The 27,065-nt window shown below is 37.8% G+C and overlaps 5 protein-coding genes across 16 annotated transcripts; 4 read left to right on the top strand and 1 right to left on the bottom strand.

The window, feature by feature from the left end:
• Nucleotides 1-2,449: 2,449 nt before the first annotated feature.
• Nucleotides 2,450-6,062, top strand: LOC130508275 (monosaccharide-sensing protein 2). 4 transcript variants are annotated; one of them, XM_057003695.1, is made up of 6 exons: nt 2,450-2,469; nt 2,905-3,054; nt 3,243-3,809; nt 4,142-5,088; nt 5,169-5,356; nt 5,443-6,062. In XM_057003695.1, exons 2-6 carry the CDS (start codon nt 2,976-2,978, stop codon nt 5,885-5,887), a joined length of 2,226 nt encoding a protein of 741 aa, XP_056859675.1. In that variant the 5' UTR covers nt 2,450-2,469; nt 2,905-2,975; the 3' UTR covers nt 5,888-6,062. The 4 variants fall into 4 exon arrangements, with proteins under 4 accessions (XP_056859675.1, XP_056859674.1, XP_056859673.1 ...); XM_057003694.1 differs by lacking the exon at nt 2,450-2,469 and adding an exon at nt 2,561-2,788; XM_057003693.1 differs by lacking the exon at nt 2,450-2,469 and adding an exon at nt 2,562-2,784.
• Nucleotides 6,063-6,215: 153 nt separating this feature from the next.
• On the bottom strand, nt 6,216-10,577 carry LOC108843092 (glutamate receptor 3.2). Of its 2 annotated transcripts, XM_018616182.2 has the most exons (8): nt 10,550-10,577; nt 10,103-10,177; nt 9,598-9,886; nt 8,172-9,520; nt 7,817-8,094; nt 7,696-7,727; nt 7,009-7,403; nt 6,216-6,913 (listed from the first exon to the last, which is right to left on the bottom strand). In XM_018616182.2, the coding sequence occupies exons 2-8, from the start codon at nt 10,109-10,111 to the stop codon at nt 6,488-6,490; spliced, it is 2,778 nt and encodes a 925-aa protein (XP_018471684.1). In that variant the 5' UTR covers nt 10,112-10,177; nt 10,550-10,577; the 3' UTR covers nt 6,216-6,487. The 2 variants fall into 2 exon arrangements, with proteins under 2 accessions (XP_018471684.1, XP_018471685.1); XM_018616183.2 differs by lacking the exon at nt 10,550-10,577 and having other exon boundaries at nt 9,598-9,795; nt 10,103-10,439.
• Nucleotides 10,578-11,998: 1,421 nt separating this feature from the next.
• On the top strand, nt 11,999-14,675 carry LOC108823830 (ubiquitin domain-containing protein DSK2a). Of its 5 annotated transcripts, none has more exons than XR_001945116.2 (8): nt 11,999-12,344; nt 12,480-13,037; nt 13,285-13,499; nt 13,581-13,694; nt 13,841-13,896; nt 14,063-14,091; nt 14,186-14,320; nt 14,422-14,477. XR_001945116.2 is itself a non-coding variant. In XM_018597123.2 (8 exons), exons 1-8 carry the CDS (start codon nt 12,104-12,106, stop codon nt 14,568-14,570), a joined length of 1,452 nt encoding a protein of 483 aa, XP_018452625.2. In that variant the 5' UTR covers nt 11,999-12,103; the 3' UTR covers nt 14,571-14,675. The 5 variants fall into 5 exon arrangements, 4 of the variants coding, with proteins under 4 accessions (XP_018452625.2, XP_018452617.2, XP_018452644.2 ...); XM_018597123.2 differs by having other exon boundaries at nt 12,480-13,034; nt 14,228-14,320; nt 14,422-14,675; XM_018597115.2 differs by having other exon boundaries at nt 14,228-14,320; nt 14,422-14,675.
• A 115-nt stretch (nt 14,676-14,790) lies between these two features.
• Nucleotides 14,791-15,879, top strand: LOC130508274 (zinc finger protein ZAT3-like). Its single transcript, XM_057003691.1, has one exon. The coding sequence runs from the start codon at nt 14,951-14,953 to the stop codon at nt 15,758-15,760; it is 810 nt and encodes a 269-aa protein (XP_056859671.1). The 5' UTR covers nt 14,791-14,950; the 3' UTR covers nt 15,761-15,879.
• Nucleotides 15,880-21,599: 5,720 nt separating this feature from the next.
• On the top strand, nt 21,600-26,591 carry LOC108843275 (protein NLP2). Of its 4 annotated transcripts, none has more exons than XM_018616435.2 (6): nt 21,600-21,924; nt 22,461-23,554; nt 23,642-23,689; nt 23,777-24,791; nt 25,055-25,967; nt 26,354-26,591. In XM_018616435.2, exons 2-5 carry the CDS (start codon nt 22,622-22,624, stop codon nt 25,954-25,956), a joined length of 2,898 nt encoding a protein of 965 aa, XP_018471937.1. In that variant the 5' UTR covers nt 21,600-21,924; nt 22,461-22,621; the 3' UTR covers nt 25,957-25,967; nt 26,354-26,591. The 4 variants fall into 4 exon arrangements, with proteins under 4 accessions (XP_018471937.1, XP_018471938.1, XP_018471933.1 ...); XM_018616436.2 differs by having other exon boundaries at nt 26,351-26,591; XM_018616431.2 differs by lacking the exon at nt 26,354-26,591 and having other exon boundaries at nt 25,055-26,293.
• Nucleotides 26,592-27,065: the final 474 nt, after the last annotated feature.

Here is a 27,065-nt window from a genome sequence, read left to right as displayed (position 1 = left end):
ATGTCTTTTTATCCTCGTTGATTTACATACAACTTCAGATTTTGGATTCAGATTTATACTATAATTCAGCTCTCATTATCTCAGCATGAACAAATTATCAGTCATTGATGACCACTGACAAAGCCAAGTTCTTTCTCATTTACTCTCAAATTACTAACCACAACCTAAAATTCTCAAATCTGAGTAAATATTTTAGTCACAACCATTAAGACTTTTAGTTATTGTGAGAAATGGTCATCAAAATAACTTAGAGAAATGGGGTCAAAACAAGAGTTCGCTTGGAATATGACGTTAGCATATTCGCTTTTGTTATATTAGTAAACACTATACTAATATTATTACAAGTTTTGAACTAGAATATTAGCACTAAACACGATGGTTTTATTTATATGGTCAACACACTGAGTCCACGGCAAGAAGTTTTGGTTTATCTTAGACGCCGCCGGTTCAAGCCAATGGGTTGAAATGATTAGAGGGGTTCTGCACTTGAAGGAAAAATTAATTAAAATACTTGTGTGCTTGTCGTCTTGTCCAGCTCCTCCGAAAGCTTTATGCCACACAGTTGCAAGTTGCAACAACTTGAGAAAATAAAGATATTTGTAGGAGACATTGTAATGAATAAACAAAAGCTATTGAAGAATAAAGAAAAGGGTCCCTGAAGGAGATATAGTAAAATTAATTTTGCTCTATACCGAAAGTCAACATGTGTTTTTTTAGAGATCTCCAAGCCACACAAAGTGATCTATTGCAAATTTAATTTGAAACAAACCTTAAGAAGCAGCGGCTGTTAGGACATAAATCTAAGAACTAAATCAGTAGTACGACACTTTTGTTCTAGTTAGAGAGTTTGAAGTCTGACGGACTGAGTGTTTGATGGACTGAACATGGATCACATGACATCTGCATCTTTTTTAACTATACGTGAACCATGTCTTTCTTGGGAATGAAAAGATATGTTAACCTTTTGCGTCTAACCATGCAAACTCTTTAGTGATTCAAGATTTTGAAATTTTAAGTGTTGAATTTTTTTTAACAAATGAAGTGTTGAATAAGTATAAATGCATCCTCCTTTTTTTTTTTGAACAACTAATGCATCCTCTTTTAACTTGCTTGTTGTATGTTGTAATCGTGTGGTATTTCTCTCTCAATCCTTCTATTTTCTCTTGTAAAATGCTACTTAGAAATGATAAGCAATAGAAAATATCTTAACTAATGAACATGGTGCGTCTTCCCCCTTACTATACGGAATTTAAGCTGCAATGATGATGAACTGTTAGATGTAGACAGAGGAATCATATATATTCGATTCTTCTGTTCTTATATTATGTGGTGTGTGCGGTTCTTTCCATACATAACTTTTATTCTACGTTTCTATGGGAAAATTATTTATCAGAAAAACTGAAGCCATAAATACTCAAAAACCAAGTTGGATACGTATTTTCTATTTTCAAAATACATCAATCTTTGCGGTCAAAATATATGAACTTATAACAACGACATCTAACAAATACATTGATATTTGCTTTCAGAAAGCCAATAGTTGTAGTCACATGCATGTTTTGTTGTGTTGATCAAAAATTGTAAATCACGAATACAAGTCGTGATTTGTGTTAATAAAAAGGTCGAATGAAAGTAAAAATGATTGCCATTATTTTACCTTAGTAAAATCATCGTTAGTTTATTTTTCTTTACTAGTTTGAATGCTTTTGGAAAACGAATATACGAATCAATATAATTTTTTTCCGATTCTTTCTTCCCTTTTTAACTTTGTAAGAAAAATAGTAATTAAGGGTAAAATGTTCATCTTGTTGTAACACACGACTCACACTATTAGCTAAAGTTAAAGTGTCTCATTCTGTCTGGACAATATTCTCCATAATTGAGTTTTTCCTTTTTTCTTTCTTTCTTGGATTAATTATGAAAAGTTGAAATGATTCGAAGATGCTTTTCGGATATGTAAACAAACTAAACTTTTACTTTACCAATAACTTTATTTTCATAACATCAGATATTTTTCAATAATTTCTCGTATGATCCCAATACATCAAATATTTCAAAAACCAATCCTATCTTTATTTCATATTTACAAAAAGCAACCAACCTTATGTCGACCAAAGCAACTCATTAGTTCCGAAGACATCATGCATACAAAAGTACAGTTGATAGAGGTAAATTACCTTTTCGCCGCCTGTATAAAACCCTATTTTAATAGTAGTAGATTAGATTTGTACTTCACGAGTGTCTGACAAGATGGTGTCGAGAAATGTGAAAATATTTAACGGTGAGAATGAACAATGGTACAAACTCGTGGACCCATTAAGATTATAAAATTTGGGTGTTTTAATCCTCTGAAAGATTCTGTACGAGAGAAAAAGGAAGAAGAGAGTGGAGCACACATACGTGGTTCGAGAAGACAAGAGCAAAGCGGCAGGTGTCACTAATCCCATAGGCTCTATTCACAGTCTTTTCGTAAGTTAAAAAAGTAGTATTTAACTTTTCTTTTTAATTATAATCTCAAAATCTTAAATTAACCAAAAGGGAAAATAAAAAGAATGCTTTTTTTTTTTGATTGCGTAGTGACGCCATTGAAGCGGCTCATCACTCATATGATAGTGTGGCTTATTCTTACCTCTAGAGTGCAACTTGCAAACCCTAGTTTTCATCTCTCTCTATTATATATCACTACCCTCTGGGGCTTGCTTTAGATTCTCTTCTCTTCTTTATTATTCTTCTCTTTGATTGTGACACATCTGGTTTCTTACCTCTGTCTTTCCCAAGCACCTCGTAGGTTCTGTTCTTTTACGTCACTAGGTTGTTATGTTCTTAGGTCATGCTTTTTGGTTTTTATGTCTCTCTGTTCATGTTTTGCTCATAAGGGTTTGTTTAATTTTTTTCTACTTTCAGGTGATCGTTGATCATCAGTGACTCTGTTTTGCGAAATTCTGCTTCAGATTTGTTGAAAAAAGAGTTGAATTATGAGTGGAGCTGTTCTTGTTGCTATTGCTGCTGCTATTGGAAACTTGTTACAAGGATGGGACAACGCAACTATTGCAGGTAATTGCTTGATTTTTTATGATTCTAAATTCATAATTCTCTGTATGAATGGTTATGATCAGAATCAAAGTGAAAAATTTTGATGGTTAATTGATACAATTCTGAGATTCTATGTCTTCCTCTTAGCTTTATCTCTTTTAATTCTTGTTTGTGTGATGGATTTATAAGCTTACTTTGGGCTTCTGCAGGAGCTGTGTTGTACATAAAAAAGGAGTTTCATCTAGAGAGTAACCCATCAATGGAAGGTCTAATTGTGGCCATGTCACTTATCGGTGCTACTCTGATCACAACATGGTCCGGAGGAGTAGCTGATTGGCTTGGTCGCCGTCCCATGCTGATACTCTCCTCAGTTCTCTACTTCGTCGGTTCTCTAGTTATGCTTTGGTCTCCAAACGTTTACGTGCTGCTCTTAGGAAGGTTGCTAGATGGGTTTGGGGTCGGTCTTGTGGTCACGCTTGTTCCTATCTATATATCTGAAACCGCACCTCCCGAGATAAGGGGACTGCTGAACACGCTTCCGCAGTTCACTGGCTCCGGAGGGATGTTCTTGTCTTACTGCATGGTTTTCGGAATGTCTTTGATGCCATCTCCTAGCTGGAGGTTGATGCTCGGTGTCCTTTTTGTGCCTTCGCTTGTTTTTTTCTTCCTCACGATCTTCTTCTTGCCTGAGTCTCCGAGGTGGTTGGTGAGCAAAGGTCGAATGCTTGAAGCAAAGAGGGTTCTTCAGAGGCTACGTGGTCGCGAAGATGTGACCGGTTAGTCTTTAAATCATTCTCACTCTAAGAGCATTGGGAAATGACACTATTTTTTTCCTCTATAATTTACGCAAAAATAGAGTAACTCTATTATAAGTAACTTTTGCTCCAATGGTTCACTCAGCTAAGCTCTACGGCAGAGTTACTATATTTTCGTGTAAATTATAAAAGAAAAAATAGCGTGCCATTGGAGATGCTCTAATTCTTACATCAGTAAATATCTTTTTGGAACGATATTACAAATTATGAAAAATATTATAATTTATTAAAAATGTTATGGACTATTCTATTTTTTTGGTCTCTTGAATGTTTTTATGTGGCAATGCATATAGGTGAGATGGCTTTGTTGGTTGAGGGACTTGGGATTGGAGGTGAAACAACCATAGAGGAATACATAATCGGACCTGCGGATGATGTAGCTGATGATAATGACATAGCTGTGGATAAGGATCAGATTAAGCTGTACGGTGCGGAAGAAGGACTTAGTTGGGTTGCTAGGCCGGTCAAAGGAGGAAGCACAGTGAGTGTTCTGTCTCGCCATGGAAGTACGATGAGCAGGAGGCAAGGCTCGTTGATTGATCCACTCGTCACGCTGTTCGGGAGCGTTCACGAGAAGATGCCGGAGACTGGAAGCATGAGGAGCGCCTTGTTCCCACATTTCGGGAGTATGTTCAGCGTTGGAGGTAACCAGCCGAGGAACGAGGAGTGGGATGAAGAGAATCTCGTCGGAGAAGGTGAGGATTATCCAACGGACCGTGGAGAAGATTCGGATGATGAGCTTCACTCTCCTTTGATCTCACGTCAAACGACGAGCATGGAGAAAGACATGCACGCAGGTCATGGACCTCTTTCTACTTTCAGACATGGGAGCCAAGTGCAGGGAGCTCACGGGGAAGGAGGAGGAGCGGGGAGTATGGGGATTGGAGGTGGATGGCAAGTGGCGTGGAAATGGACTGAGAGGGAAGATGAGTCAGGGCAGAAAGAAGGTGGGTTTAAGAGGATTTACTTGCATCAAGAAGGCTTCCCTGGATCACGACGCGGCTCCATTGTTTCATTGCCTGGAGGAGGGGAAGGAACCGGTGAGGCAGAGTTTGTACAAGCGTCTGCTTTGGTTAGCCAACCGGCTCTTTACTCCAAAGACCTCCTCAGAGAACATACGATTGGTCCTGCCATGGTTCATCCGTCAGCAACAGCTAAAGGGTCACTTTGGCATGATCTTCAGGATCCTGGTGTCAAACGTGCACTTTTCGTTGGAGTTGGTCTTCAGATACTTCAGCAGGTAATCTAGACTAAACATCAATTGTCAGTTTATTACATAAGTTGCGGTTTAAGATAAAAGTTTATGTTTGTGAAACACAGTTCTCAGGGATCAATGGAGTTCTTTATTACACACCTCAAATCCTAGAGCAGGCAGGCGTTGGGATTCTGTTATCAAACTTGGGGATTAGTTCTTCCTCATCATCTCTACTTATAAGTGCATTGACAACCTTTGTGATGTTACCTGCAATAGCTGTTGCAATGAGGCTCATGGATCTCTCTGGTCGAAGGTGATTTATAAAACTTAAATTTTGTTCTTTGATTCATGAAAAGCTTAAATGAAACAATGTTTGTGTTTTTTTTGTTTTGTTTGCAGGACGTTGCTGCTCACTACGATTCCAATCTTAATAGCATCTCTAATAGTCTTAGTAATCTCGAATCTAGTCCACATGAACAGCGTTGTCCATGCAGTCTTATCAACAGTAAGCGTCGTTCTCTACTTCTGTTTCTTCGTGATGGGTTTCGGTCCTACTCCAAACATCCTCTGCTCGGAGATCTTCCCAACTCGAGTACGTGGGATCTGCATCGCCATTTGCGCGCTCACGTTCTGGATATGTGACATTATCGTCACTTACAGTCTCCCTGTGCTGCTTAAATCCATCGGGCTTGCTGGTGTGTTTGGCATGTATGCAGTCGTCTGTTGCATCTCGTGGGGATTTGTGTACCTTAAAGTCCCTGAAACTAAAGGTATGCCGCTTGAAGTCATTACTGAGTTCTTCTCTATTGGAGCTAGACAAGCTGAAGCTGACAAAACCAACTGAGAAAACTAAAAGACAGGAAGGAGTTTCAAGTTTGTAATGTTACCATGTTGGTGTGGATTTGTTGTTGTCTTTCTACTTTGTGCAGTAATAATCATCTCCCTCTCTGTTTCTTCTCCCTCTTGTGGGGAGAAAAAAAAGATTCAGACTTTCAATTACAAATCTCTTTATTATCACTTACCCAATGTTCATTTAGCTATTAGTTAGACGTTTGATAAAGGGAGATGCAAAGTTCTAAGCAAAACCGGGTTTTCTAAGCATGAATCAAAATCTAGTTAACTACTAAACTAAGAACAATTCCACGGATAAACAAAAAAGTAAACTGGAAAGATAAAGGGAGATGCAAAGTTCTTTGTGCTATAGGATTTGATTATACAATACAGCTTGAGCTTTGTCTTGCAAACTTTATGTTATGCATTACTAAATACTTTTTATGTACATATAATGTTAAAAATGTTCCATATACTTTTTTGTCAAAATCCCCTGTCCTTTTACTACTAAACATATGAGGTATGTTATCTGCATATTCTTCACTGCAACATCTTTGATCCCTGAAGAAGAAGGGCTTGGCTTGAGTGATGATTAGATCTGTTGTCACATTGGTCAAGAAGACTTTAACGAAAGATCATCACTCCGTTTACGTTTCAACCTTCTGCTGGACTCGGCTTCCTTTTCATCAAAATAAGCTAGAAACGTCTGCAGTGTTTTAGAACGTGACACTTCTGGTGAAGGAACCGTAGCTTCTTCTTCCTCCGGCTTGTGGTGGTGGTGGTTACAAAAGTCGCGGACTATCTTGAAGAAGTAGATAAGGAGAGCGATGAAACAAGCAACCCCACACAGGAGGAATAATCCCCAGAAGCTACGGAGCTTAAGCTGTTCCGGATCATCATCCGACTCTGAACCATTCAGGTTACTGCAGTTGGACTTTGAAAGCCACTTGTCGTGTATCTTTTGAAGCTTCCCTGTTTCCGATAGACCTAAGATGGCCGTTGACATGTCAACTGCTAATGGAGAGTCTCTTGGGAATGCCTTCAAATAAAAAAGAAAAACACAATCAAGATGATCAAGAACAGTGCCTAAACAAACAAGCAGAAGAGACATGTGAAGTGGAGGAGGGGACTCACAAACCCCCAGCCGCTTCTGGTGAACTCTTGGCCTCTGATGGCAAACCCACAGAACTCTGAGAGGAAGAGGTCAACGTAAGGGCGTTCATCTACGATCGCAGAGACAGTCCCGTTTTGAAGAGCTGTGGCGTATTCTTTTGGAGAGCCAAGTGGCACGAGTCTGGACCTAGCGATGTTAAGTTCATCGATCATGTAGTTTTCGGCATAAGAGCCTATCTGAAACCCAACACGTCCGCTGCTGCTGATGAGTGTGTCTACTCCTTTGATCGGTGAGTTAAGCTGTTGCACTGTGAGAATAGATGTGAGACTAGCTGTGTAGCTTGAGGTGATGATCAGAACCACAAAAAGCCAGATGAGCAACACGATACGGCCGAGTGTGCTCACTGTATTCTCTCCTGCAAAAGTTTGAATAGCTCCAACATGTTCAAAAATCTATACAGGGACTGCACTTTCACTAGCCTGGTTCAGATATTTTGGTAATTCAGTTTTCTCAGTTAGTTCGGTTCAACATAAATCTTACCGAATTAACCGGTTTGTTTAGAAAATATTCTAAAAGAAATTTTTGATTTCAGTTATATTCTAAAACTGAAACAACTGATTGCTAAACCGAACTAACAAAAAAGTTCAATTCGGTTTGGTGTCTTCGGTTCAAAATCCCAGACCTACTGTTTCACCATATGAACTTACTGTGGGAGAAAAACATCGTCGAGAAGCTGAACCTGCATGAACAAAAATAATATAGCTTGTGAGGTCTTAAGGTATGTTAATACACCAACATATCTGTATAGTGCAGTGACTGTTTACAAACCAGAGTATAGTAACAATTTGTCTCCTAGGAGGTCCACGAAACTCATCGTTGATCCTATGCTCAAGAATCCATATTACTGATCCAACGATGAGGAAAAACGCTGCCGTAACAGCCCACATTGGAGGAGTAAAAGGGCGTAAGAACGCCCAAGGAGTATCATTTAGCTTAGTAACAGGAGCAACCACGACAAGCCCTGATTCTATGTATGGCTGAGTGAAATCCACAATCCTAGTTCGCTTTGTAACAATAGCTATGTCTCCCACCACAGCATCAAACACCTGAAACCACCAAAAACATGAAAAGAACTCAACAACGTCACAGTGTCTAGATAAGGCTTTGTTTTTAATTAACTCACCCCTGTAGTGACATTGTTGACAAGATCATTGTAGTTTGGGTTCTTGAGACCGTCTCCAAAGAGGATGAACTCATGAGGAACCGGATAAGAAAGCAGTTTTATCGCAGCTTCAAAGACATTAATGGAGTACCCATCAATGTGGCTGCTTCCATTGACCCTTGACACAAAGTCCTTAAAGCTCGCTCTATTAGGCACACCGATCCTCAATCTCCTCCCGTTGTTAGGAAACACCCATCCACGCGGCGTAACAGAACCTCCACCGGGCCAAGTCACATTCTCCAGATGCTGGTTCGAGCTCGAACGGTTCGAAGGCTTACTGAACAGCAGCTCAGGAGGTATAACAGAGAGACCAGAGTGGTTAGACCAGTAACCTATCTGCCTAAGCCCTCCACCGACCACGTTTATAATATCGTACGCAGGCTGAACCATCGATCTGTCCGGAAGAAACTGCACCGGACCTGTAACACCCGACATTTTAGTCTTCACTATATAATCAAGAAACTGTCGTCCTTGATCGAACATGCTCAACGCGCCTAGGTTCAACGACCCTCCTTTCAAGTGGTTCAACTTCGAGTCGCTAGAGAAGGAGATGTTCGCTCCGCTATCAAGAAGATTCTTAACAGCTCTAGCAATGATCCAGACAGTATCATACGCATAGAGTCCATAAACATTTAAACCAACGCTCCCGTTGCTCAGCTTGTTCCACCGCGCCGCGAAGTCTCGTTTCTTTCGAGACTCCGGAGTGTGGATACGGAGAGTGAGCACTCCTCTTAGAGACTCAGCCACCTTGGGAAGAGACAGAGGGTCAGCAGAATCCAACAGAGAAGTCATCCAAGTCGTAGCTATCCACACATACCCTCTCCCCATCATCCCAAGCCTCCTCGCTTCCTCGAAAACCATCTTACCCGTTTTGGGAAACGTGTTCACGATGATCACGCGAGACTCCATCTTTTGAATCTTGACCAGCTCGCGGACGATCTCGCGAGGAGTCTTGATCACCACGTCGAGAGGAAGCACCGCCTTGTAAGAGATCTTGCAGCGTCTCCCTTCGAGCTCGTCTCCCAGAGACGTCACCCCGTTCCTGCTGTTGTCGTCGTCGTTGTAGAGGGCGATCACGTCGGACCAGCCGTAGTAGGTGATCATCTCCGCGCTGGCGCGCATCAGGAAGAGGTCGCTGGGTGCCGTCTGGACGAAGAAAGGGAACTGTAGAGGCGAGAGGCTAGGGTCTAGCGCTGTGAACGAACACATGGGGACGTTGAGCTCGTTCGCGAGGTAAGAGAGTACGTGAGCCATGATTGATGTCTGAGGACCGATTATAGCCACTGAATCAGTCTCCATGAATTGCAATGCTGTGTGATATAGCAACACAAGAGGTAAGTGAAAGAGTTTAGTTTTTACCAAAAAAAAAACAAGAAGCAATAATAACCTTTCATGATGCTGAGGAAGCCGTTGCGTTTGGCATCGTACATGAGTATACGGAGTTTGGATCCAGGGAGGAAGGTGGGATCGGAGTTTACATCATCCTCTGCAGCTTTCAAGGCGATATCTGCAACTTGACCATATAAAGTGTTTAAACTGAAGATTGCTCCAACGTTAATATGGTGAGGCCTTCTTCCTTCTGAAACTATCCCATCACCACCACTAAGTACAACTATTAACCAGCTTAACAGAGCCAAAACCCAAAACATTGCTTTTGGCTTTGGCTTAATCAGTTCCTGAAACAAAACTCCCAAATTTAATTAAAAAAACAACAATTGGACAAAAGTCTGAGACAAAACTCCCAAATTACTTGGAATCACTAGTGAGCCAGCTCAACATAGTCAAAATGTTTTTTTTTTTCCTTTTATGGGTCAGAGCAAAGAGTAAGATAAGAGGAAGGTAGAGAAAGAAAGTAGCTTTCACCGGAAGTGTGAGAAAGTGTCACTCCTTACCTCAAACATATAAGAGAAGACAAAGCTTGGCAAGGAACTAGTGGCAGAGATGCCAAACCCCAATCCAAAACCATCCTTTTAAGGAAAAAAAGGAAAGATTCGTCAGGGACAGCAGAAAAAAAAAATCTAAGCTGAAAGAAAGGAATGAGAAAGAAAAAGGGAAGAGCGAGAGGGTATGCTTGAAGACTTGGGGTAAAGTTGAAAACTTTCTAGTGGGGTTTTGATTACTTTCTTATGTTTTTTAAGATAAAAGGGTAAGGATTTGATTACTAATTACGATCAGAGTTCATGTAATGGGAACAGTTACAGGCTGAGAGAAAAAGGGTTAAGAAGAAGGATATTAGATAGACAGGTAGACTAATCAACAGATAATTCGACAGCATTAGCCAATTATCAAAACTCTATACATTATGCTTTTGTTCTGTTTTTGCAAGTTGATGAACTGACCTCACCGTCTCTGTCCCCTAACCAAAGAAAAAGGAGGAGTAAGAGGATGATTAGAACAAGAGTTTGAAAAGAAAAAGAATGTTAAAGAGTATTTAATCAAAGAAACATAAGCTTTTCCTACTAGTAGTCTTTTGGCAATCATTATCCGAGTATCATTAACCAATCCTACTATTTAAATAAACTTTTGCTGAGTTTTTATAAAATTTATATTATACTTTTGTATTAATGGATTCGGTTAAAAAAACATCATCCAATTAAGTCACACACACACACACGATATTTACTCTTAATTGTAAATTAGACCATGATCCAATGCAGTGATTCGTTTTATTTGGCTCATTTTGTTTGTTTTGTTTTTTTTGTGTGGAAAAGTGATGTGTTTATATTTGTGGTGTTGGTTACTACTATTGATAAGGTTTGAGTAGTTTCGGATACATATTGGTTAAGAGGATTTTTCCACATTGAAAACGTCTTTCAATTGTTTCACATAGCTCCAAACACGTTATCCTTAATGGGCTATTCTCTCGTTTGTCATTTTATACCCACCCAAACATTAATTTACAGATGCTGGTCCAATAGACAAACTTGAGAACGCACGCACGCACGATGAAGTAAAAAGAAAAAGAAAAGAATAGAGTGAAGAGATATATATAGGGAAAATGGCTTATTCCCCTACGAACTATTCACACACAAAGAAGCTATGAACCACAAGAACAACGGAATACTTAAGTGAACTAATTATTTTCATCACACACAAATCTTTGAACTTTGCCAAAAACCACATGAATTACGCTATATTTTGAATTACATACACAAACTATCAATTTTAAGCTAATTCTCTTAAAATCGTAAATTGTGTTATTCAAACATTAACTTAGTTTATGACAGATGTATAGCCGGAATTTGGATTGATAAAAAAAGATAATCCACTTTTGTCAACGTCTTCTTCAAAAATCCTTACTTTCATCATCAATTGGTAAAATTTATTATATAGAAGCGTTTTACATGATGCATAAAGAAAGACGAGCAGTAAAGAAAGAAGAGCAGTAACACAGAGGATTGGTAAACTAGTAGTTGATACGTTTATGCATTATAAAAACTTGTTCCATACTTCATTGAAATGTGACAAATTATTTTTATAGATAATACACAACGGATGAAATTGGAATGTATTTTTTGAAATAAAATCCTCATGAATGTTTAGTTCTCTTACATTTTTAAAATAATCACCGGCTAAAATGAAAACTTTTACTATTGTCAAAGAAACAAAGCTCTGGCAAAAAAAAAAAAAAAAATCTTGCAATCCAGACCGAAGCACGAATTATTACGGTTTAAACCTAAACCGGAAACGGTTTAAAACGTAGAGACCGATGAAAACGACGCCGTGTTGAGCTTCATCACGTGGCACGCATTCTGAGAAGGATAGGAAGAACAGTTAAAGAGACCCGACCCGACCCGACCTTGATCATGAGAGTTAGTTTCAGTCTCCGTCGTTAAATCTTCTGAAAGCGTTTGATTACATCTCGATTTTATAGTTTTGATCTCGAATTCGGAATGGTTGGGGAAGGAGGAGAATCGAACGAGCCACAGACCGTCGTCGTCGGAGGAGAGGTGGTTGATGTGAACGTCAGGTGCTCCAACGGCTCGAAATTTAGCGTGAGGACGAGCCTCGAATCAACCGTAGAGTCTTTCAAAGCTTTACTAGCTCAGAACTGCGACGTCCCAGCTAACCAACAACGCTTGATTTACAAGGGACGCATCCTCAAAGACGACGATCACACCCTCCTTAGCTATGGTAAAAAAACCCCTCAAAGACTTAACCTTTTCTCTGATTCTTGTACTCTTAAGTAAGTAAACCAATAAAAGAAAGCTTCTTTGCAAATATAAAACTTATTTGGATTGTTTACTCTTCTGTTACTCTACCTCTTAGGTGTACAGGCTGATCACGCTCTTGATATGGCTCGAGTCTCTGCACCTTCTACAAATGCTAGGAGCCAAACTACTTCACCTAGTGTTGTTACTCGAGGGGTTCAACAACTAGCTCAAAACCCTAACATTGTTATGATGAACGCACCGAGCATTCAGAACAACCCTGAACTTCTGAGGACGTTGATAAGGAGCAACCCTCGGATGCGTGAGCTTGTGGATCGTAACCCTGAGCTTGGACATATACTCAACGACCCGAGCTTCCTTCGGCAGAGTCTGCAAGCTGCGAGGAACCCTGAGCTTATGCGTGAGATGACGCGGAATAACGATAGGGCGTTGAGTAACATTGAGGCTACTCCTGAGGGGTTTAACATGCTTAGGCGTATGTATGAAGATGTCCAGGAACCGTTGATGAACGTTTCGATGTTTTCAGGGAACGATGGAAACGGTGTCGTTTCTAATCCGTTTGCTGCACGAGCTAGAGATACCAATGGTGAAACAGGGACAGGGAATGGTGTGCCAAATACAAATCCACTTCCAAATCCTTGGGTTGCTGCAGGTGGTATGGAAACTATTATTCTCTTCGTTTTAGTTTCCTTCTGCTTAGTACTTGTTGGGTATAACGGAAACTTTGCAAAGCTTATAAGTGTTGCTTACGCTCTTATGTTTACCACACTAGTTCAGGAACAATGTGGTATGGTAATTGGTTGTTGTAGTTCTCACAGTTCCTTGTCATTAATAGTTAAGTAAACATCTTTGTTGTCAGCACTTTGTAATGTAATAAAGTTGGCTGGACTCTCCCTTGACAGGCCAGACAACTAGGCGTGGAAGGACGAATTCAGGTTGGGATGTTGGAGCCCCTGTCATTGGTGGCATTGCTGGTCTTGGTGGACTAGGCATGCTAGGTGGGGATCCAACGGTTGGTGCTACTCCAGATGCCTCGCAAACGAACCAGTTTTTGCAAAATCCAGCCATGTCACAGATGATGCGAAGCTTACTTTCCGATCCACAATACATGAATCAGGTAATGGCCTTGATTAATATGATTTTAGGCCTTTGGTTTGTAGTTGATTACGTGGTCTCAGTATCATCTTTTCAATTCCAGATGATGAGTCTCAACCCACAACTTCGAAGCTTGATGGATTCAAGTCCTCGGGTGAGGGAAATGATGCAGAATCCAGAGTTCCTTCGTATGCTTAGCTCTCCAGACACAATGCAGGTCTATTCAATCTCCTCACATTTACCTCTACTGTGTTTATGCATATGGTCACTCTTCACAAAAGTTTTTTTTTTTGGATCTGTAAGTTATTTCAATGTGAAGGAGTTTCTCCAGCCTAATGTTTGTGGAAATGTTTTTGTCCGTAGCAAATGATGAGTCTTCAGCAATCACTTTTATCTGGAAACTGGAGTACGGCCAGACAGTAAGTGAGAATTCCCTTTGCTATTTATTGGCTTCTTAAACGTAATTGAGAAGTAACATTGTCCCTTTGTATTTGAGTTGCTTCATGTTCAAATGATCAGCTAAAACAGTTAAAATATTTTTGACATTGTTATCACTGTTTTTATGCTGATCAATCTTTTATGTAGGGCTCCAGGGCAAACAGGTGCCACCACAGGTACTCTTGGAAACTAAAATTCACAGGCCTTATCACTTTCTGTCCTCATTAGTCCCTTCTATGTCTGTCTTTGCATATATGTTTTCTTCTGCAGTTAATGGATTGAATGTTGTTAATACGCAAATGGTTGTTTAAGGCACAAGGAATAACGGGGGACTCGCTTCATTGATGAATATGTTTGGCAGTCTTGGTGCTGCTGGTGGCTTAAGTGGTGCGAACCAGTCTAGTGGTGAGATTGCAGTTTCTCTGGACCCGTTTCTTTGAAATGTAGTCTACACTTGAGATGGTTTTCTATTGAAATGTGTGTTTTGTTTTGTTTTGTGGTTTCAGTACCTTCTGAGGAGCTATACGCCACACAATTGCAACAGCTAGAGGAAATGGGTTTCTTTGACAGAGCAGAGAACATTAGGGCGTTGCGTGCAACCAACGGCAACGTTAACGCTGCTGTAGAAAGACTCTTGGGGAGTATCGGCCAGTGATTCCAAAGGTCTTCTTCTCACAGTCTTACCTCAAATTGTTATTTGGTCTGTGGGAATATCGATTGTTAATACTTTTTTGGTTTAAAAAAGGAAGTTATTTGAATATATGTTGTGATGATTTTTTGGGCTATAACTGAAGAAGCAAAACTGAACGGAAATAAGACAAAAAAGTGGTTTCAAAAACTGCAAAAGGATAAGTCTTTCCTTACAGAAAACCGCTATGTCCCTCAACTGAAGTTAACTGTCTCCCTGTTCCTCCATAACTCCCTGTCCACGTAACCGTCTCCTTCTTCTACTAAAGCAGTCCTTTCTCTCACTTCTTACTTTTTTTTTGTTTTGTTTCTCTTTTCTCCAGTTAATTTCTCTACGTTGATCACACAATGATTCGCAATCAATTTCCTCCTGCTTCTAACGCAATCATCCCTATCTTCCCTAATCCAAATCTCCAACTTGCTTTATCTCCAAGTTACCATCAGAGCCCTAGAAAGAAACGCACCAAAACCGTTGCATTACCCTCTAGCTCTTCACCAAAACCAAAATACACCAAAAAGCCGGACCCAAATGCTCCCAAGATCACACGTCCGTGTACCGAATGTGGCAAAACGTTCTGGTCTCCGAAAGCTCTTTTTGGACACATGAGATGTCACCCTGAGCGTCAATGGCGTGGCATCAATCCTCCTCCTAACCACCGTGGCCGCCTCACCCCGGCTTTATCATCAAAACATCTAAGCCAGAGATCAGCAAATCTGGTCTCACTCATGTCGGAGGAAGACTATGAAGTTGCTTCTTATCTCCTAATGCTGTCTGAAGCCGCGCCATTATCATCAAGTACTAGTGGTGAGCGGTTCGAGTGTGGAGGATGCAAGAAAGTGTTTGGATCGCATCAGGCTTTAGGAGGACACAGAGCGAGTCACAAGAACGTTAAAGGATGTTTCGCAATCAGAAACGTAAACGGTGGTCCAGTAACCGTGACTAGTAACCAAGATGAGCATCATAAGTGTAATATATGTTATCGAGTGTACTCCAGTGGTCAGGCTTTAAGAGGTCATATGAGATTCCACTGCTGGGAGAGGGAAGATGAGACAATGTTCGTTGGTGCGTTGGATCTGAATGTTCCTGTAACAACACATGATCTCTCTACTTCGGTCGACATATCAGGGTGTTCATTAGATCTTAGGTTGGGACTTTAATTAGTAAATGTATATATCTATAGTTATATATTTATATTGGATGTTTGCTTCTAATGTATCTAGGATGATATGTTGTTGAATGTTTTTTTTTTTGAACTTAGCTTTCATATTAAAAATGCAGAAAAGAAATAAAATATTACAAGCCCATATAGCCATGGTTTTACCCCCTAAGCCCGAAGGCCCAATGAAAAGAAACACACAATTAGGATCAAAAGGCTTAATACGCTTAATATATAAATATGTTTAACTCTTGCTTATAACAAAATTATTCGCAAAAGCTTACTTCGTAATATTCTTTGCCAAGTTTTGTTGTTTGACGTGATCTCAAACCTACCACGATCGGCACTATACACAATATATCGATTAAAATCTTTTCCGCTAATTAAAGAAGTTAGTGTCAAGATAACAGCTTTGACATTATATAATTGAATCTTATAAAAAACTATTACTAGTAATCTGAAGATTCAGATGCATTATAGGTAAGCACGCGGAACTGATTACAACATGCACGAACCCTAATCCGAGACAGTTTTCTATTAATCTTCTTGAAGCTGCTAAACAAATATTTAATCAACTGTCCTTCAAGCTAGTGCGACACACAACCTTCGTGAATTTTCAACTACGAACTCTTTTTTATAACATTTACTCATCGTTTGCATCGTTTACAGCGATGCATGTTGGTATATATAAATTCATTAAAACAACAACAAGAATCTTCTTCTGAAATTTTCTTTAAAAATCTACTAAAACATATTTCGTGTAATTGGTAATTGCAGTATTATCAAAACTAAATTCCTTATGCGCATGAATCAACGATTAATCTCCACATATATATAGCTCTTGATTAATCCCTACTGGCTCGTGCAAATTATACGCGCGTGAGAAAAATATTGTAAAATTGCTCACATACGTATTTGATTCATTTTCATATGTCTACATCTGCATCATGTTGACAAAAAAAAATACAACATCTGCATCATAATATTTATATGTTGTCAAATTGTTTATGTATGTTTAAAAATGTTAGATATGAAGGCTTACGTAAGATGAAGTTGACCGATTTATCTCCTTGCACGTTCTTTGCATTTTTGATAAGCAAATTCCCATCACAAAATTGTGCACTATGCTGAAAACTAGTTTTAAAAGAAAAAATCGGCTAAATATATCTCATAAATATATTTATTTATTTTTGACAAAAAGTATATTTATTTATTTAGAATCAGTCATTTGACACGCGTTAATGTATGGCCTATAGCAGTGAACTTAGAAAACGTCTTACAATTCGCCTCTGCCTATATAGAAAATATTTATTTCGAGATATTTACAATAAGCCTATCTACTGATTAATATGTATAGGCTATAGCAGTGAAACTTAAAAAACGTCTTACAATTCGATTTTGCCTACATAGAAAATATTTATTTCGAGATATTTACAATAAGCCTATTTACTGATTAATTTAAGGGAGAGTTATTTATGAAAAAAAAATCATTGCTAAGACTTTGCACTCTAACGAAAAATTATTTGAATATTATGATAACCAGGCTTTACCCATATGCTTCATAGAAAATGAGAAAAGCGCATGATGATTTGTAGTACTGTACTCTCTAATACGCAATAAGCTTTGTGTATGAAATAAAAAACAAAGATGATATTCTATTTTGTAAAATTAGTATTCTAAATCACTACTACAACTGAATACTATTATATAATCCGTACACATTAATTGGGATGACTTCATAAGAAAATGTGTGATAGATATGGTGAAATTTGAGGATCCATGATTGCTGATGCTTGCTGATCTGTAATACGATGTTGTTTTATCTTCATAATATATATAAACGAAATATGAAATCTAAAAAAAATGAAATCTAAATATCACTTTTTTATTACATATACTATTTTTGACTAAACATCATGTCTTTAAGTACTGCAAACTGTAATTTATTAATTAAATTCAGATCAGAAATGAAAAGTAATCAAGGTCATAAGATTAGAAAGCTGTCAGTACAAGATATATACGGTAGAGTATATATACATGTGGTAAGCACGTCATTATGATTTTTAAGATAAACAGATATATAATTATTTATATAAAATGTTATTTTATATAAATATATTGCACCATAATTAACTAGACTAATCAAAATATATTCAGTGGATTCTTGAGCGGGATTAATTTATATATTAATCCAAGCTTTACACCTAAGCAAACTTTTTTGGAAATCAGAAAATTGCAAATTGTAATTACATAACAATTTACTAGTTAACTTCTAGTGTGATGCCACAGGGGGTGGCGAGACAAAGCAAATATTTAATCACTTGGCTTTCATTTAAAAAGTCATTAAACAGCGTGACATCATCTTCCATTATCGCTGGCTTTCCTACACAATAATACTATATTTATGTTATTTTATTATCTTTAAAACAAGCAGTACTTGTGATTGTAGACAAAAAAAAAAAGCATTTACATACTAATTAACATTTCCCTTACAGATTTAGCGCCACTTGCAAATTTATGTCAACAAGTTTGCATGTACATACACATATATACTTATATACAACACATGACGTTCATAGTTTTGATATATTTGTTAATATAATTATCAAAGTCTTCCGACTAAGTCTTAACTAATAATTAACGAGGTTAAATCGTGTAATTAAGGAGTGAAACTAGTGTTTCAAGAAAAGCGACATGTGTAGGGTCTGCCGGATTCAGACAAAGAATTCCAGTAAGATAATTTGGGTGCTGTTTTATTTTATTGATAAAAATAGAGAGAGCTTTCGTGCACGACAATATATTTCTTATAATTAGTATATCAATAATAAAGTATGTACGAGAGAACTTATAAGTGGTCATAAACACAAGGATTCCAACTGATCAATGGAGATTAAAGTAAGAGAGGTCATATAGTAAATGACCATTTTATTAAGTCACGTCTTGGATGCGGCGAGCCGGGGATCGGACGATGAGGAAGGGACGGTGGCTCCTCAGATCACTGTGAGCCGTTTGATCCTTACTTTTTGGAGCAAAGTGGCTTAACTTAACCAACCTTAAGAGTCTGGCTCTTTGGCGATTACTTTTATATTTATTCTATAATATACAATACATACTCATGATTCTCTCATGGATGATCTTTATAATTGATAAACTGGTGTATAAAACTGGATTGGAGGATGGATTTGCCGTATAGTTTTGGACTTGGATCGAGACATAATGTTGAAATTCTCAAAGTACTTGTTGAAGTCTCAGGGATCTACTTATACGTACATTATACCCAAACAGAAGTTTGTACGTATGTGGTTATTTTACAAGAGTTCTGCGTCTTTTGATCTAGTTAGCATTCGTGTTTCTTAGATATTTTCTGTTTACACTGTAAACAATCCCCTGCCAAGTTCTGGATTAAGTATCTACTTCTCCACACGAGTATTCCTTCACAATCGCTTTAATTTCTGTGTGTTTGTTTCAACATGATATCTTCTCCTATTTAATATGCTCAACAATTAATTTTTTTTTCTTCTTCTTATAGTAGAAGAATCCAATGCCCAGCTACCACACAAACAAGTTTTTGTAAGGGGAAATTAATATAAAATTGCTATCAAAGTTAAGATCAAATTTTGTTTTTCCCGAAACTTTGTTTGATTCTTAAAAAAAACATACAATCCAAAGTTGAGTGACCTTAATTTGTACATTGTCGAAATCTTGTAAGTGATATTTTGAATGTCATATAATATTAGGCAAAGACGGATTTTTCTTATGCCTAGTATCACATGACTACTTTTTATTTCCAAAAGTTTTTCACGAAATCTATCCCATTAATTAGGACTACACATTTTATCCGTTAAATTTGATTCGATTCGCTATCCGTTTAGATTCAATCCGAAAAATTCGGATATCCATAAATCTTTGAAACAAAGTAAATACTAATAAATCAATATCCATTAAGAATAAAGTAAATCACAAATACTAAAAAAATTAGAGATGGATATCCAATTTGCTCAGACTTTTATACACATATGCATATCTATAATTAAATATAAAGTTTTAAATATATATTTACATAATTAACATATAATTTTATTTATTTTATAAAAATTATTTATAAAATATCAAGTCAAGGAAAGAATAAAAATCTGTATAGAAAACTACAATTTTCTAAAAACTTTAGTTTAGTTGTAAGAAAATTTATTAATTTTAGAAATCTATTAGACATATAGTTTCATTAATTTTATTTGATATGTTAGATTATGTAGAAAATAGAAAAAACATTTGTATATTTTATACATTTACTTTTATTGAACAAAGTAGATATTGCAAATATCCGTAAATATCTATAAAAATTTTGGATATCTAATTCTTCGAATATCTGTATTTTTTCGAAGCAAACCAAATCTGAAAAATCAGATATCCGTTAAATACAAAGCAAATCACAAATACCGAAAATGTGATACTATTCGATCCATGTCCACTCATAACTCCAGTTAATTAAGGGGGGGGGGGGGGGGGGGGGTAATAGCATAGAGAATAGGTTGTCTTCTCAAAACTCTTCATAAAATACAAACTCTTGATATTTAAAAGTGTAAGGAATTTATTTTTGAAAAAGTTATTATATATACACTTTCGAATACTTATAATGTAAAGGAAGACCCGTAAAATATTGAATTCTTCAAACGAAATGCCCTTTTTCGTTTACAAACGATCAAATTGTTGTTTATCGTTCTATAGATTTTGTGTTTGATTACCAACTAAATTAAGACACTATTTCTTAGTGATTAGTTCTTGGCCACAGTATTACACTAATTAGAGTTGGCCTTTTCTTATGGTAAGGAACAAAGTGAAAACCGACTTCAATATATTTTTTGCAAGGAAGCATATGATTTATCTTTTATCATAGAAACTAGAAATTAAATTAAATCAGTAATCAGCTAGTGAACGAATCATTATATAGTTAGAAGAAAACTACCTATTTCACTATCTTATTCCATGATCGGACTCACATGGAGGTCATTCAAAAGCGTGAAATTAACTTTAAGAAAAGCATCAAAGTTTAAATTTTTAATGAATATATATAACATAGTTTAACCTGTTGGTACTGAAATCAATACAAAACTTAATCCTATAGAATAAGAACGACTCCTGCGTAGTTATTTAATTTCAACCCTTGTATAAATCCATGTGTATACATAGCATAAATATAATGTGACACCACGGAAAATTCTGAAACCAAATTAGAGAGAGGTAATAAAGACCCATTATTTATGCAAAGGGCATTTTAAGAAAATTTCAAACTTTTAGCAAACAACTAAAAAACTATAAAACTAGGGCTGAGGTCACAAGGGATTATTGTTTTTATGAGAAGTTAAAGAAAGAATCTTGAAGGTCAAAATTATTAATGAAACCTGTTCAACATGACAGACATTGTCTGCAAGAATCTTTCACCCTCTTTCATTGATAGAGATCACAGTTTAACCAACGGAACAGAACAAAGTACACATCTGCTGCTTACGTAATCATAATTTATTATTATCTAATTTATTAATAATAAAATATACTAATTTGCAAATTTGGACGAGGCAAAAGAATCTCAACAAGAGATCACCAACTACATTATTAAGAGAGACCAATCATAACATCTCAGCTCTTAGAAACCACGACTTCAACTTCATTCTTTTTTTTTGCAGAATAAAAACAGAGAAAATAAAGATCATTCTTTCTTTTTTTTACCGCAGGTGAGAAAACAGTAGAGAGATCTTATTGGATGATATAAAACGTGGTCCACTTCATGAAAGATTCTGCACGCCCACATGGTGAGATTAAATTAGAGTGAGTATAACCCTTCATCACCTACTTGTGTCCAGAAAGAAAGAAAGAAAGAGAGATAAAAAAGAAGTGGTGATGATATTATCATCTATTTGAGCAAAAGAATTTTCACAGCTTTTTATTTTTGGTTTTCCTTCAGAATCTTTTCATCATTTATGTGTAGTGTGTTGTGTACGAATAAACAGAGACCAAACAACCTCTTTCTAACTGAAAACAGAGCAAACTAAATCTTTTGTTTTCTGTCAGTATTTTTACTTCATACAAGTGTTTGCAACCCACCCAAAGTCAACTTCTTCCTTTATTTCTTGAAATCTCTCTACTATTCTCAAGAAATCTAGATAAATTGTAAGTTTGATTTTCTTTTCCCTTCTATTTGTGGGTTTTGTAGTTACTAACTATTTATGGGGTTTTGTTGGAAGATTGCTTTGTTTCTTTGGATACTTTTGTCATGGAGCATCACAAGATTTTCTCTCTTTTTTTTTGTTCTTTGGAAAGTGATGTCATGAAGCATTAGATTCTTAATTGATAAATTCCATCATCTTTTTTTTTTCCTCTTCTGTGTGGCATTTACTGGCTGCTGAACATTTCATTGAATTTGTCTTTAAAGGGCTCAATAATTGGCCCTCTTGGAGTTTCCATGTCTATTGGGGAATATTGTACTTGAAGCTGATGTTAGTACCTGATTTCAAGTCAACTCTCTCTAGCTTTTATATTTTTATAGCCTTCTCTGTGTGATCTCACAACCCTCTCTTAAAGTCTATTATATACATGTTGATATGCACCTTTGATCTTGGAGTTGACAAAGACTGAGTTTTGCTTTTATCCTTCTTCCTTCTTCTTGTGTTGGGGTTTGATCATTTTTCTGTAACCTTTAACTGCAGATATAGGTCATATACACACCTCAAAGAAGCTTGTTCTTGCGGGTTCATGTAGAACAAGTCTCTGAGAAAGTTGAGAAGTTTTGTTAAGCTTCTGGTGGATTCAAGACTGAGTTGTAGAAAGAAAGAAAGAAAGGAAGAAAGAAAGAAGAGATTCTATTTATATGGAAGGTAGTGGCGGTGGTGGAGATGGTGGTTTCTTACCCAATCCTAGCTTTGGTGCATTCCCTGAGACGGCTATGGATATGGATTTCATGGAAGAACTCTTCTTTGATGGATGTTGGCTTGAGACAACAGATGGTAAGAGCTTAAGGCATACGGCTGGACAACCAGCTCCTAACTCTATCAACTTGAACAACAACAACAACAACAACAACTCTTTCCCTTATGGCTATCAATTTTCTGAGACCCCTTCTCAGGATCATATCTCCAACGCAGATACAGGGAGAAAGTTTCCTCCAATAACACCAGGTTTTCTCAAGACCGAAGCTCTCACCAACCAGCCGATGACTCAAGTACCTTTTGACCAGTCTGCAGCTATGAGTTCTGCACAAGCAGAGAAGTTTCTCCTTGAAGAAACCGAGAGAGGCAGAAGATATTGGATAGCTCCAAGAACAAGACAAGGCCCTTCTTCATCTGTGAAAGATAGACTGGTACAAGCTATAAACGGTCTTGAGGTGCAGGAGAAAGACTTCCTCATACAGATATGGGTGCCAATTCAACAGGAGGGCAAGAACTTCCTTACCACTTCGGAGCAGCCACACTTCTTCAACCCAAAATACTCTAGCCTTAAAAGATACAGAGATGTCTCAGTGTCTTATAACTTCTTGGCTGATGAGGACTCCAAGGAGTCTGTAGGTCTCCCTGGCCGTGTCTTCCTCGGGAAGCTACCTGAGTGGACACCTGATGTCCGGTTCTTCAGAAGTGAAGAGTATCCACGCATCAAAGAAGCACAGAGATGTGATGTTCGTGGTTCATTAGCCCTCCCTGTGTTTGAAAGTGGTAGTGGGACTTGTTTGGGTGTTGTTGAGATTGTTACAACTACTCAGAAGATGAATTACAGACCTGAACTTGAGAATATCTGTAAAGCTCTTGAGGTTTTATTTCTCTTCCTTTACTCCCACCTACAATCTTGGACGCTTTGGTTTGTGTATTGTTATAGTTCTTCTGTGTTTTGTTTGCAGGCTGTTAATCTAAGAAGCTCAGCGAACTTGCAATCTCCAAGCAGCGAGGTGTGTGTGTGTGTCAAAAATGTTATACATAAACCAAATCATTTGTTAACTTTGTGTTGCTAAAATATCATATATTCTTTGTTTCAGTTTCTGCAAGCCTACAAACATTTCTACAGTGCTGTAATACCTGAGGTATCAGTCTTTCTGACATCAGTCTGCAGATCATATGATCTGCCTCTAGCCTTAACGTGGGCGCCTTGCGCTAGGCAAGGCAGAGGTGGATCCAGACATTCTGATGAGAACTTCTCAGAGTGTGTTTCAACTCTAGATTCTGCATGCTTTGTCCTAGACCAACAGAGTCATAACTTCCAAGAGGCATGCTCTGAACACCATCTCCTTCAAGGTGAAGGCATTGTGGGCAAAGCGTTCAAAGCGACCAAACTGTTCTTCGTACCCGAAGTAACTACTTTCAGCAAGACAAACTACCCTCTTGCACACCACGCTAAGATCTCTGGCCTGCACGCCGCTTTAGCGGTCCCTTTGAAAAACAAATTCAATGGTTCGGTTGAGTTTGTGTTGGAGTTTTTCTTTCCTAAAAGCTGCCTTGACACCGAAGCGCAACAGGAAACGCTCAAGTCACTGTCTGTGACGCTCCAGCAGGATTTCAGGAGCTTGCATCTTGTCATTGACAAAGAGATGGAGCTTGAAGTTGTGTTTCCCGTTAGAGAGGAGCTACTATTCTCAGAGAACACACTACGTGTTGATGCAGAGACGGGAGAGAGTATGAAACCATTGCCTTTGGAAGAGATCTCTCAGGAAGACTCCTCATGGATCTCCCACATGATAAATGCTAACGAGAAGGGTAAAGGAGTGTCGCTTTCGTGGGAGTACCAGAAAGAAGAGCCGAAAGAAGAGTTCATGCTGACATCTGGCTGGGACAACAACAACAACAATCACAGTAGCTTTCTATCAGATGCTGATCAGTTTCAGAAGGCTTCAAACTCAGGTTTTGATTCAGCTTCTTTTGGTGTGGGACAATCACTGTTAGGAAGCAGAAGACCAGGTGAAAAGAGAAGAACAAAGACAGAAAAGACAATAGGTTTAGAAGTTCTTAGACAATACTTTGCAGGAAGCCTCAAAGATGCAGCCAAGAGCATTGGTGGTAAGAACACTTCTACAATAAAAACTATATTAATAAACACACAATAAATTAATAAATTCATTCCGTTTCAAGTTGGACCGATCTAAAATATAAAATAAATAGATAATATAATAAGATAATAATTTTTCGAAAATTTTATGTAAATGTATAATCCTATTAAAATCATAAACTAATAATTTATATAACTACAAACAAAATATTGTATTGTTTGTTTTATATTCACAATGAAACTTATATCTATTTTTTTCATTATTATGTTGCAGTTTGTCCAACCACATTGAAAAGAATATGCAGGCAACATGGGATCACAAGATGGCCTTCAAGGAAGATCAAGAAAGTAGGGCACTCGTTAAAGAAACTCCAACTTGTGATAGACTCTGTTCAAGGTGTTCAAGGCTCTATCCAACTTGACTCATTCTACACAAGTTTCCCTGAACTAAGCTCTCCGAATAATGTATCTGGTTCTGGTACTGGCACTGGCACTTCCTTCAAGAATCCTCTAACCGAGAACGGTGTTTCAGTACAGGGAAATGCTGTGGCTCCAACCTCACCACCACCATCCTCTTCTTGTAGCCACAGCTCTGGTTCAAGCACATGCTGCTCAACTGGAGCTAATCAAAGCACCAACACTGCAAATACCTCAAACACTATATCCACCCTGATGGCTGAAAATGCTGGAGCAATCTTGAAGAGAGCTCGTAGCGAAGTAAGACTCCGTACCGCGAACCAGGAGGAGGACACAAAGTTTCTCTCTAGAACACTTAGCCACAGAGCATTCAGTGAGCATCCTCCTCTTTTTAAGAATCTACCTCGTAGCAGGAGCAGCTTGAAAGGAGCTGGAGGAGGAGGGGCATCCAAAGTGAAAGCCTCGTTCGGCGAGGCCAAAGTACGGTTTACTTTGCTTCCAACATGGGGGTTCAGAGAGTTGCAACAAGAGATTGCTAGGCGTTTTAACATAGATAATAATATTATTGCAACGTTTGATCTTAAATACCTGGATGATGACAAAGAATGGGTTCTTCTGACGTGTGAAGCGGATCTTGAGGAATGTATCGACATTTATAGATCATCACAGAGCCGAACCATCAAGATTAGCGTTCATGAAGCTTCTCAAGGGAAGCTGGGAGGCTCTTTTGGTAGCACCGGTCCTGTTCCGTTGCTATAATAAGCATTCAGGTAATGTTGCACGTTCCTGAAAACACACAAAGGAGGTTCTTTCTACTAATTTAATAGTGTTTTAGTTATTACACAAACCATTTTATGGACTTTGGGGGAGGGGCATCGTTTTGTAAACATAATTTCAGTGCTGCCATTTTGCAAGGAGTTTGTAGTGTACTGGTTTTCTGCATCGGCTTAGCAGATTTTTTTTTTGTATAATAAGTCGATTGCATACCAAGAAACATGCTCTTATTATGTATTTTATTTTCTGTATATCATTTGTCATTTGGATTCTACTTAAACTCTGCAAGTATGTCGTATTGAAATATCTTTTATATGTTCTACTTTCATTTTTTGTTACTAAAACGCATGAAAACATTAAACCCTTTTTCCTTCATCAGCAGCAAGAACAAGTCAGACATAAAGAGAGGTAGGAAGAAAATCTGGAAACATGTCTAACAGGGCACTCTGCGATTCTAGGGATCAACATGCAGAAACATTGGAGTCCAGTCCCGGAGAAGCCATAGCATGCAAATATGTGGATTATAAATATGCTTAGTTATATAGAAATACAGTATGAAGTAGAAAAAAAAGTTGACGTGTCACATATGTACAGGTCATGATAGTCATATAAATAAGCTGTCTTGAGAGAAGAATATATTCTTCTACTAGCTAGTGGTCATCCAAGTTGGCATCTCTGACCTATCTTCAAACCCTTTACCCTTTCAAGCCTGCAGACAAAAGGCACAAAGAAAGGATACTGATCCTCAAATCTTTTACTACCGCCTTGACAAGAAGGGTACAACATGCAAATATGCGTCAATGGAATGATCATTTTTGAAGGTTCTTTTCTGAGTAGACTTGGATTCTTAAAGCATAATCCTTTTCCAGATACTTTTCACAACACGTCAAACAGGTCTTCTTCATGTAAATGGAAACAATCATCAAAAAGGCTATATATATATCAGTCCAAGAGTAGAGTATTAAACCAAGTGGTCAACTCTTTGGTGCTGCAACCTTTCTTGGATTAATTATAGGAATATAACATAAGGTCAGAAGATTATAGGGACAATTGTGCAAATATACATAAAAGTTATACAATAAACGACTTTCGTC

The sequence above is a fragment of the Raphanus sativus genome, chromosome 2 (genome assembly GCF_000801105.2).
Source record: "Raphanus sativus cultivar WK10039 chromosome 2, ASM80110v3, whole genome shotgun sequence".
Classification (NCBI taxonomy): Eukaryota; Viridiplantae; Streptophyta; class Magnoliopsida; order Brassicales; family Brassicaceae; genus Raphanus; species Raphanus sativus.
This window is presented reverse-complemented; position numbering and strand designations above follow the sequence as displayed.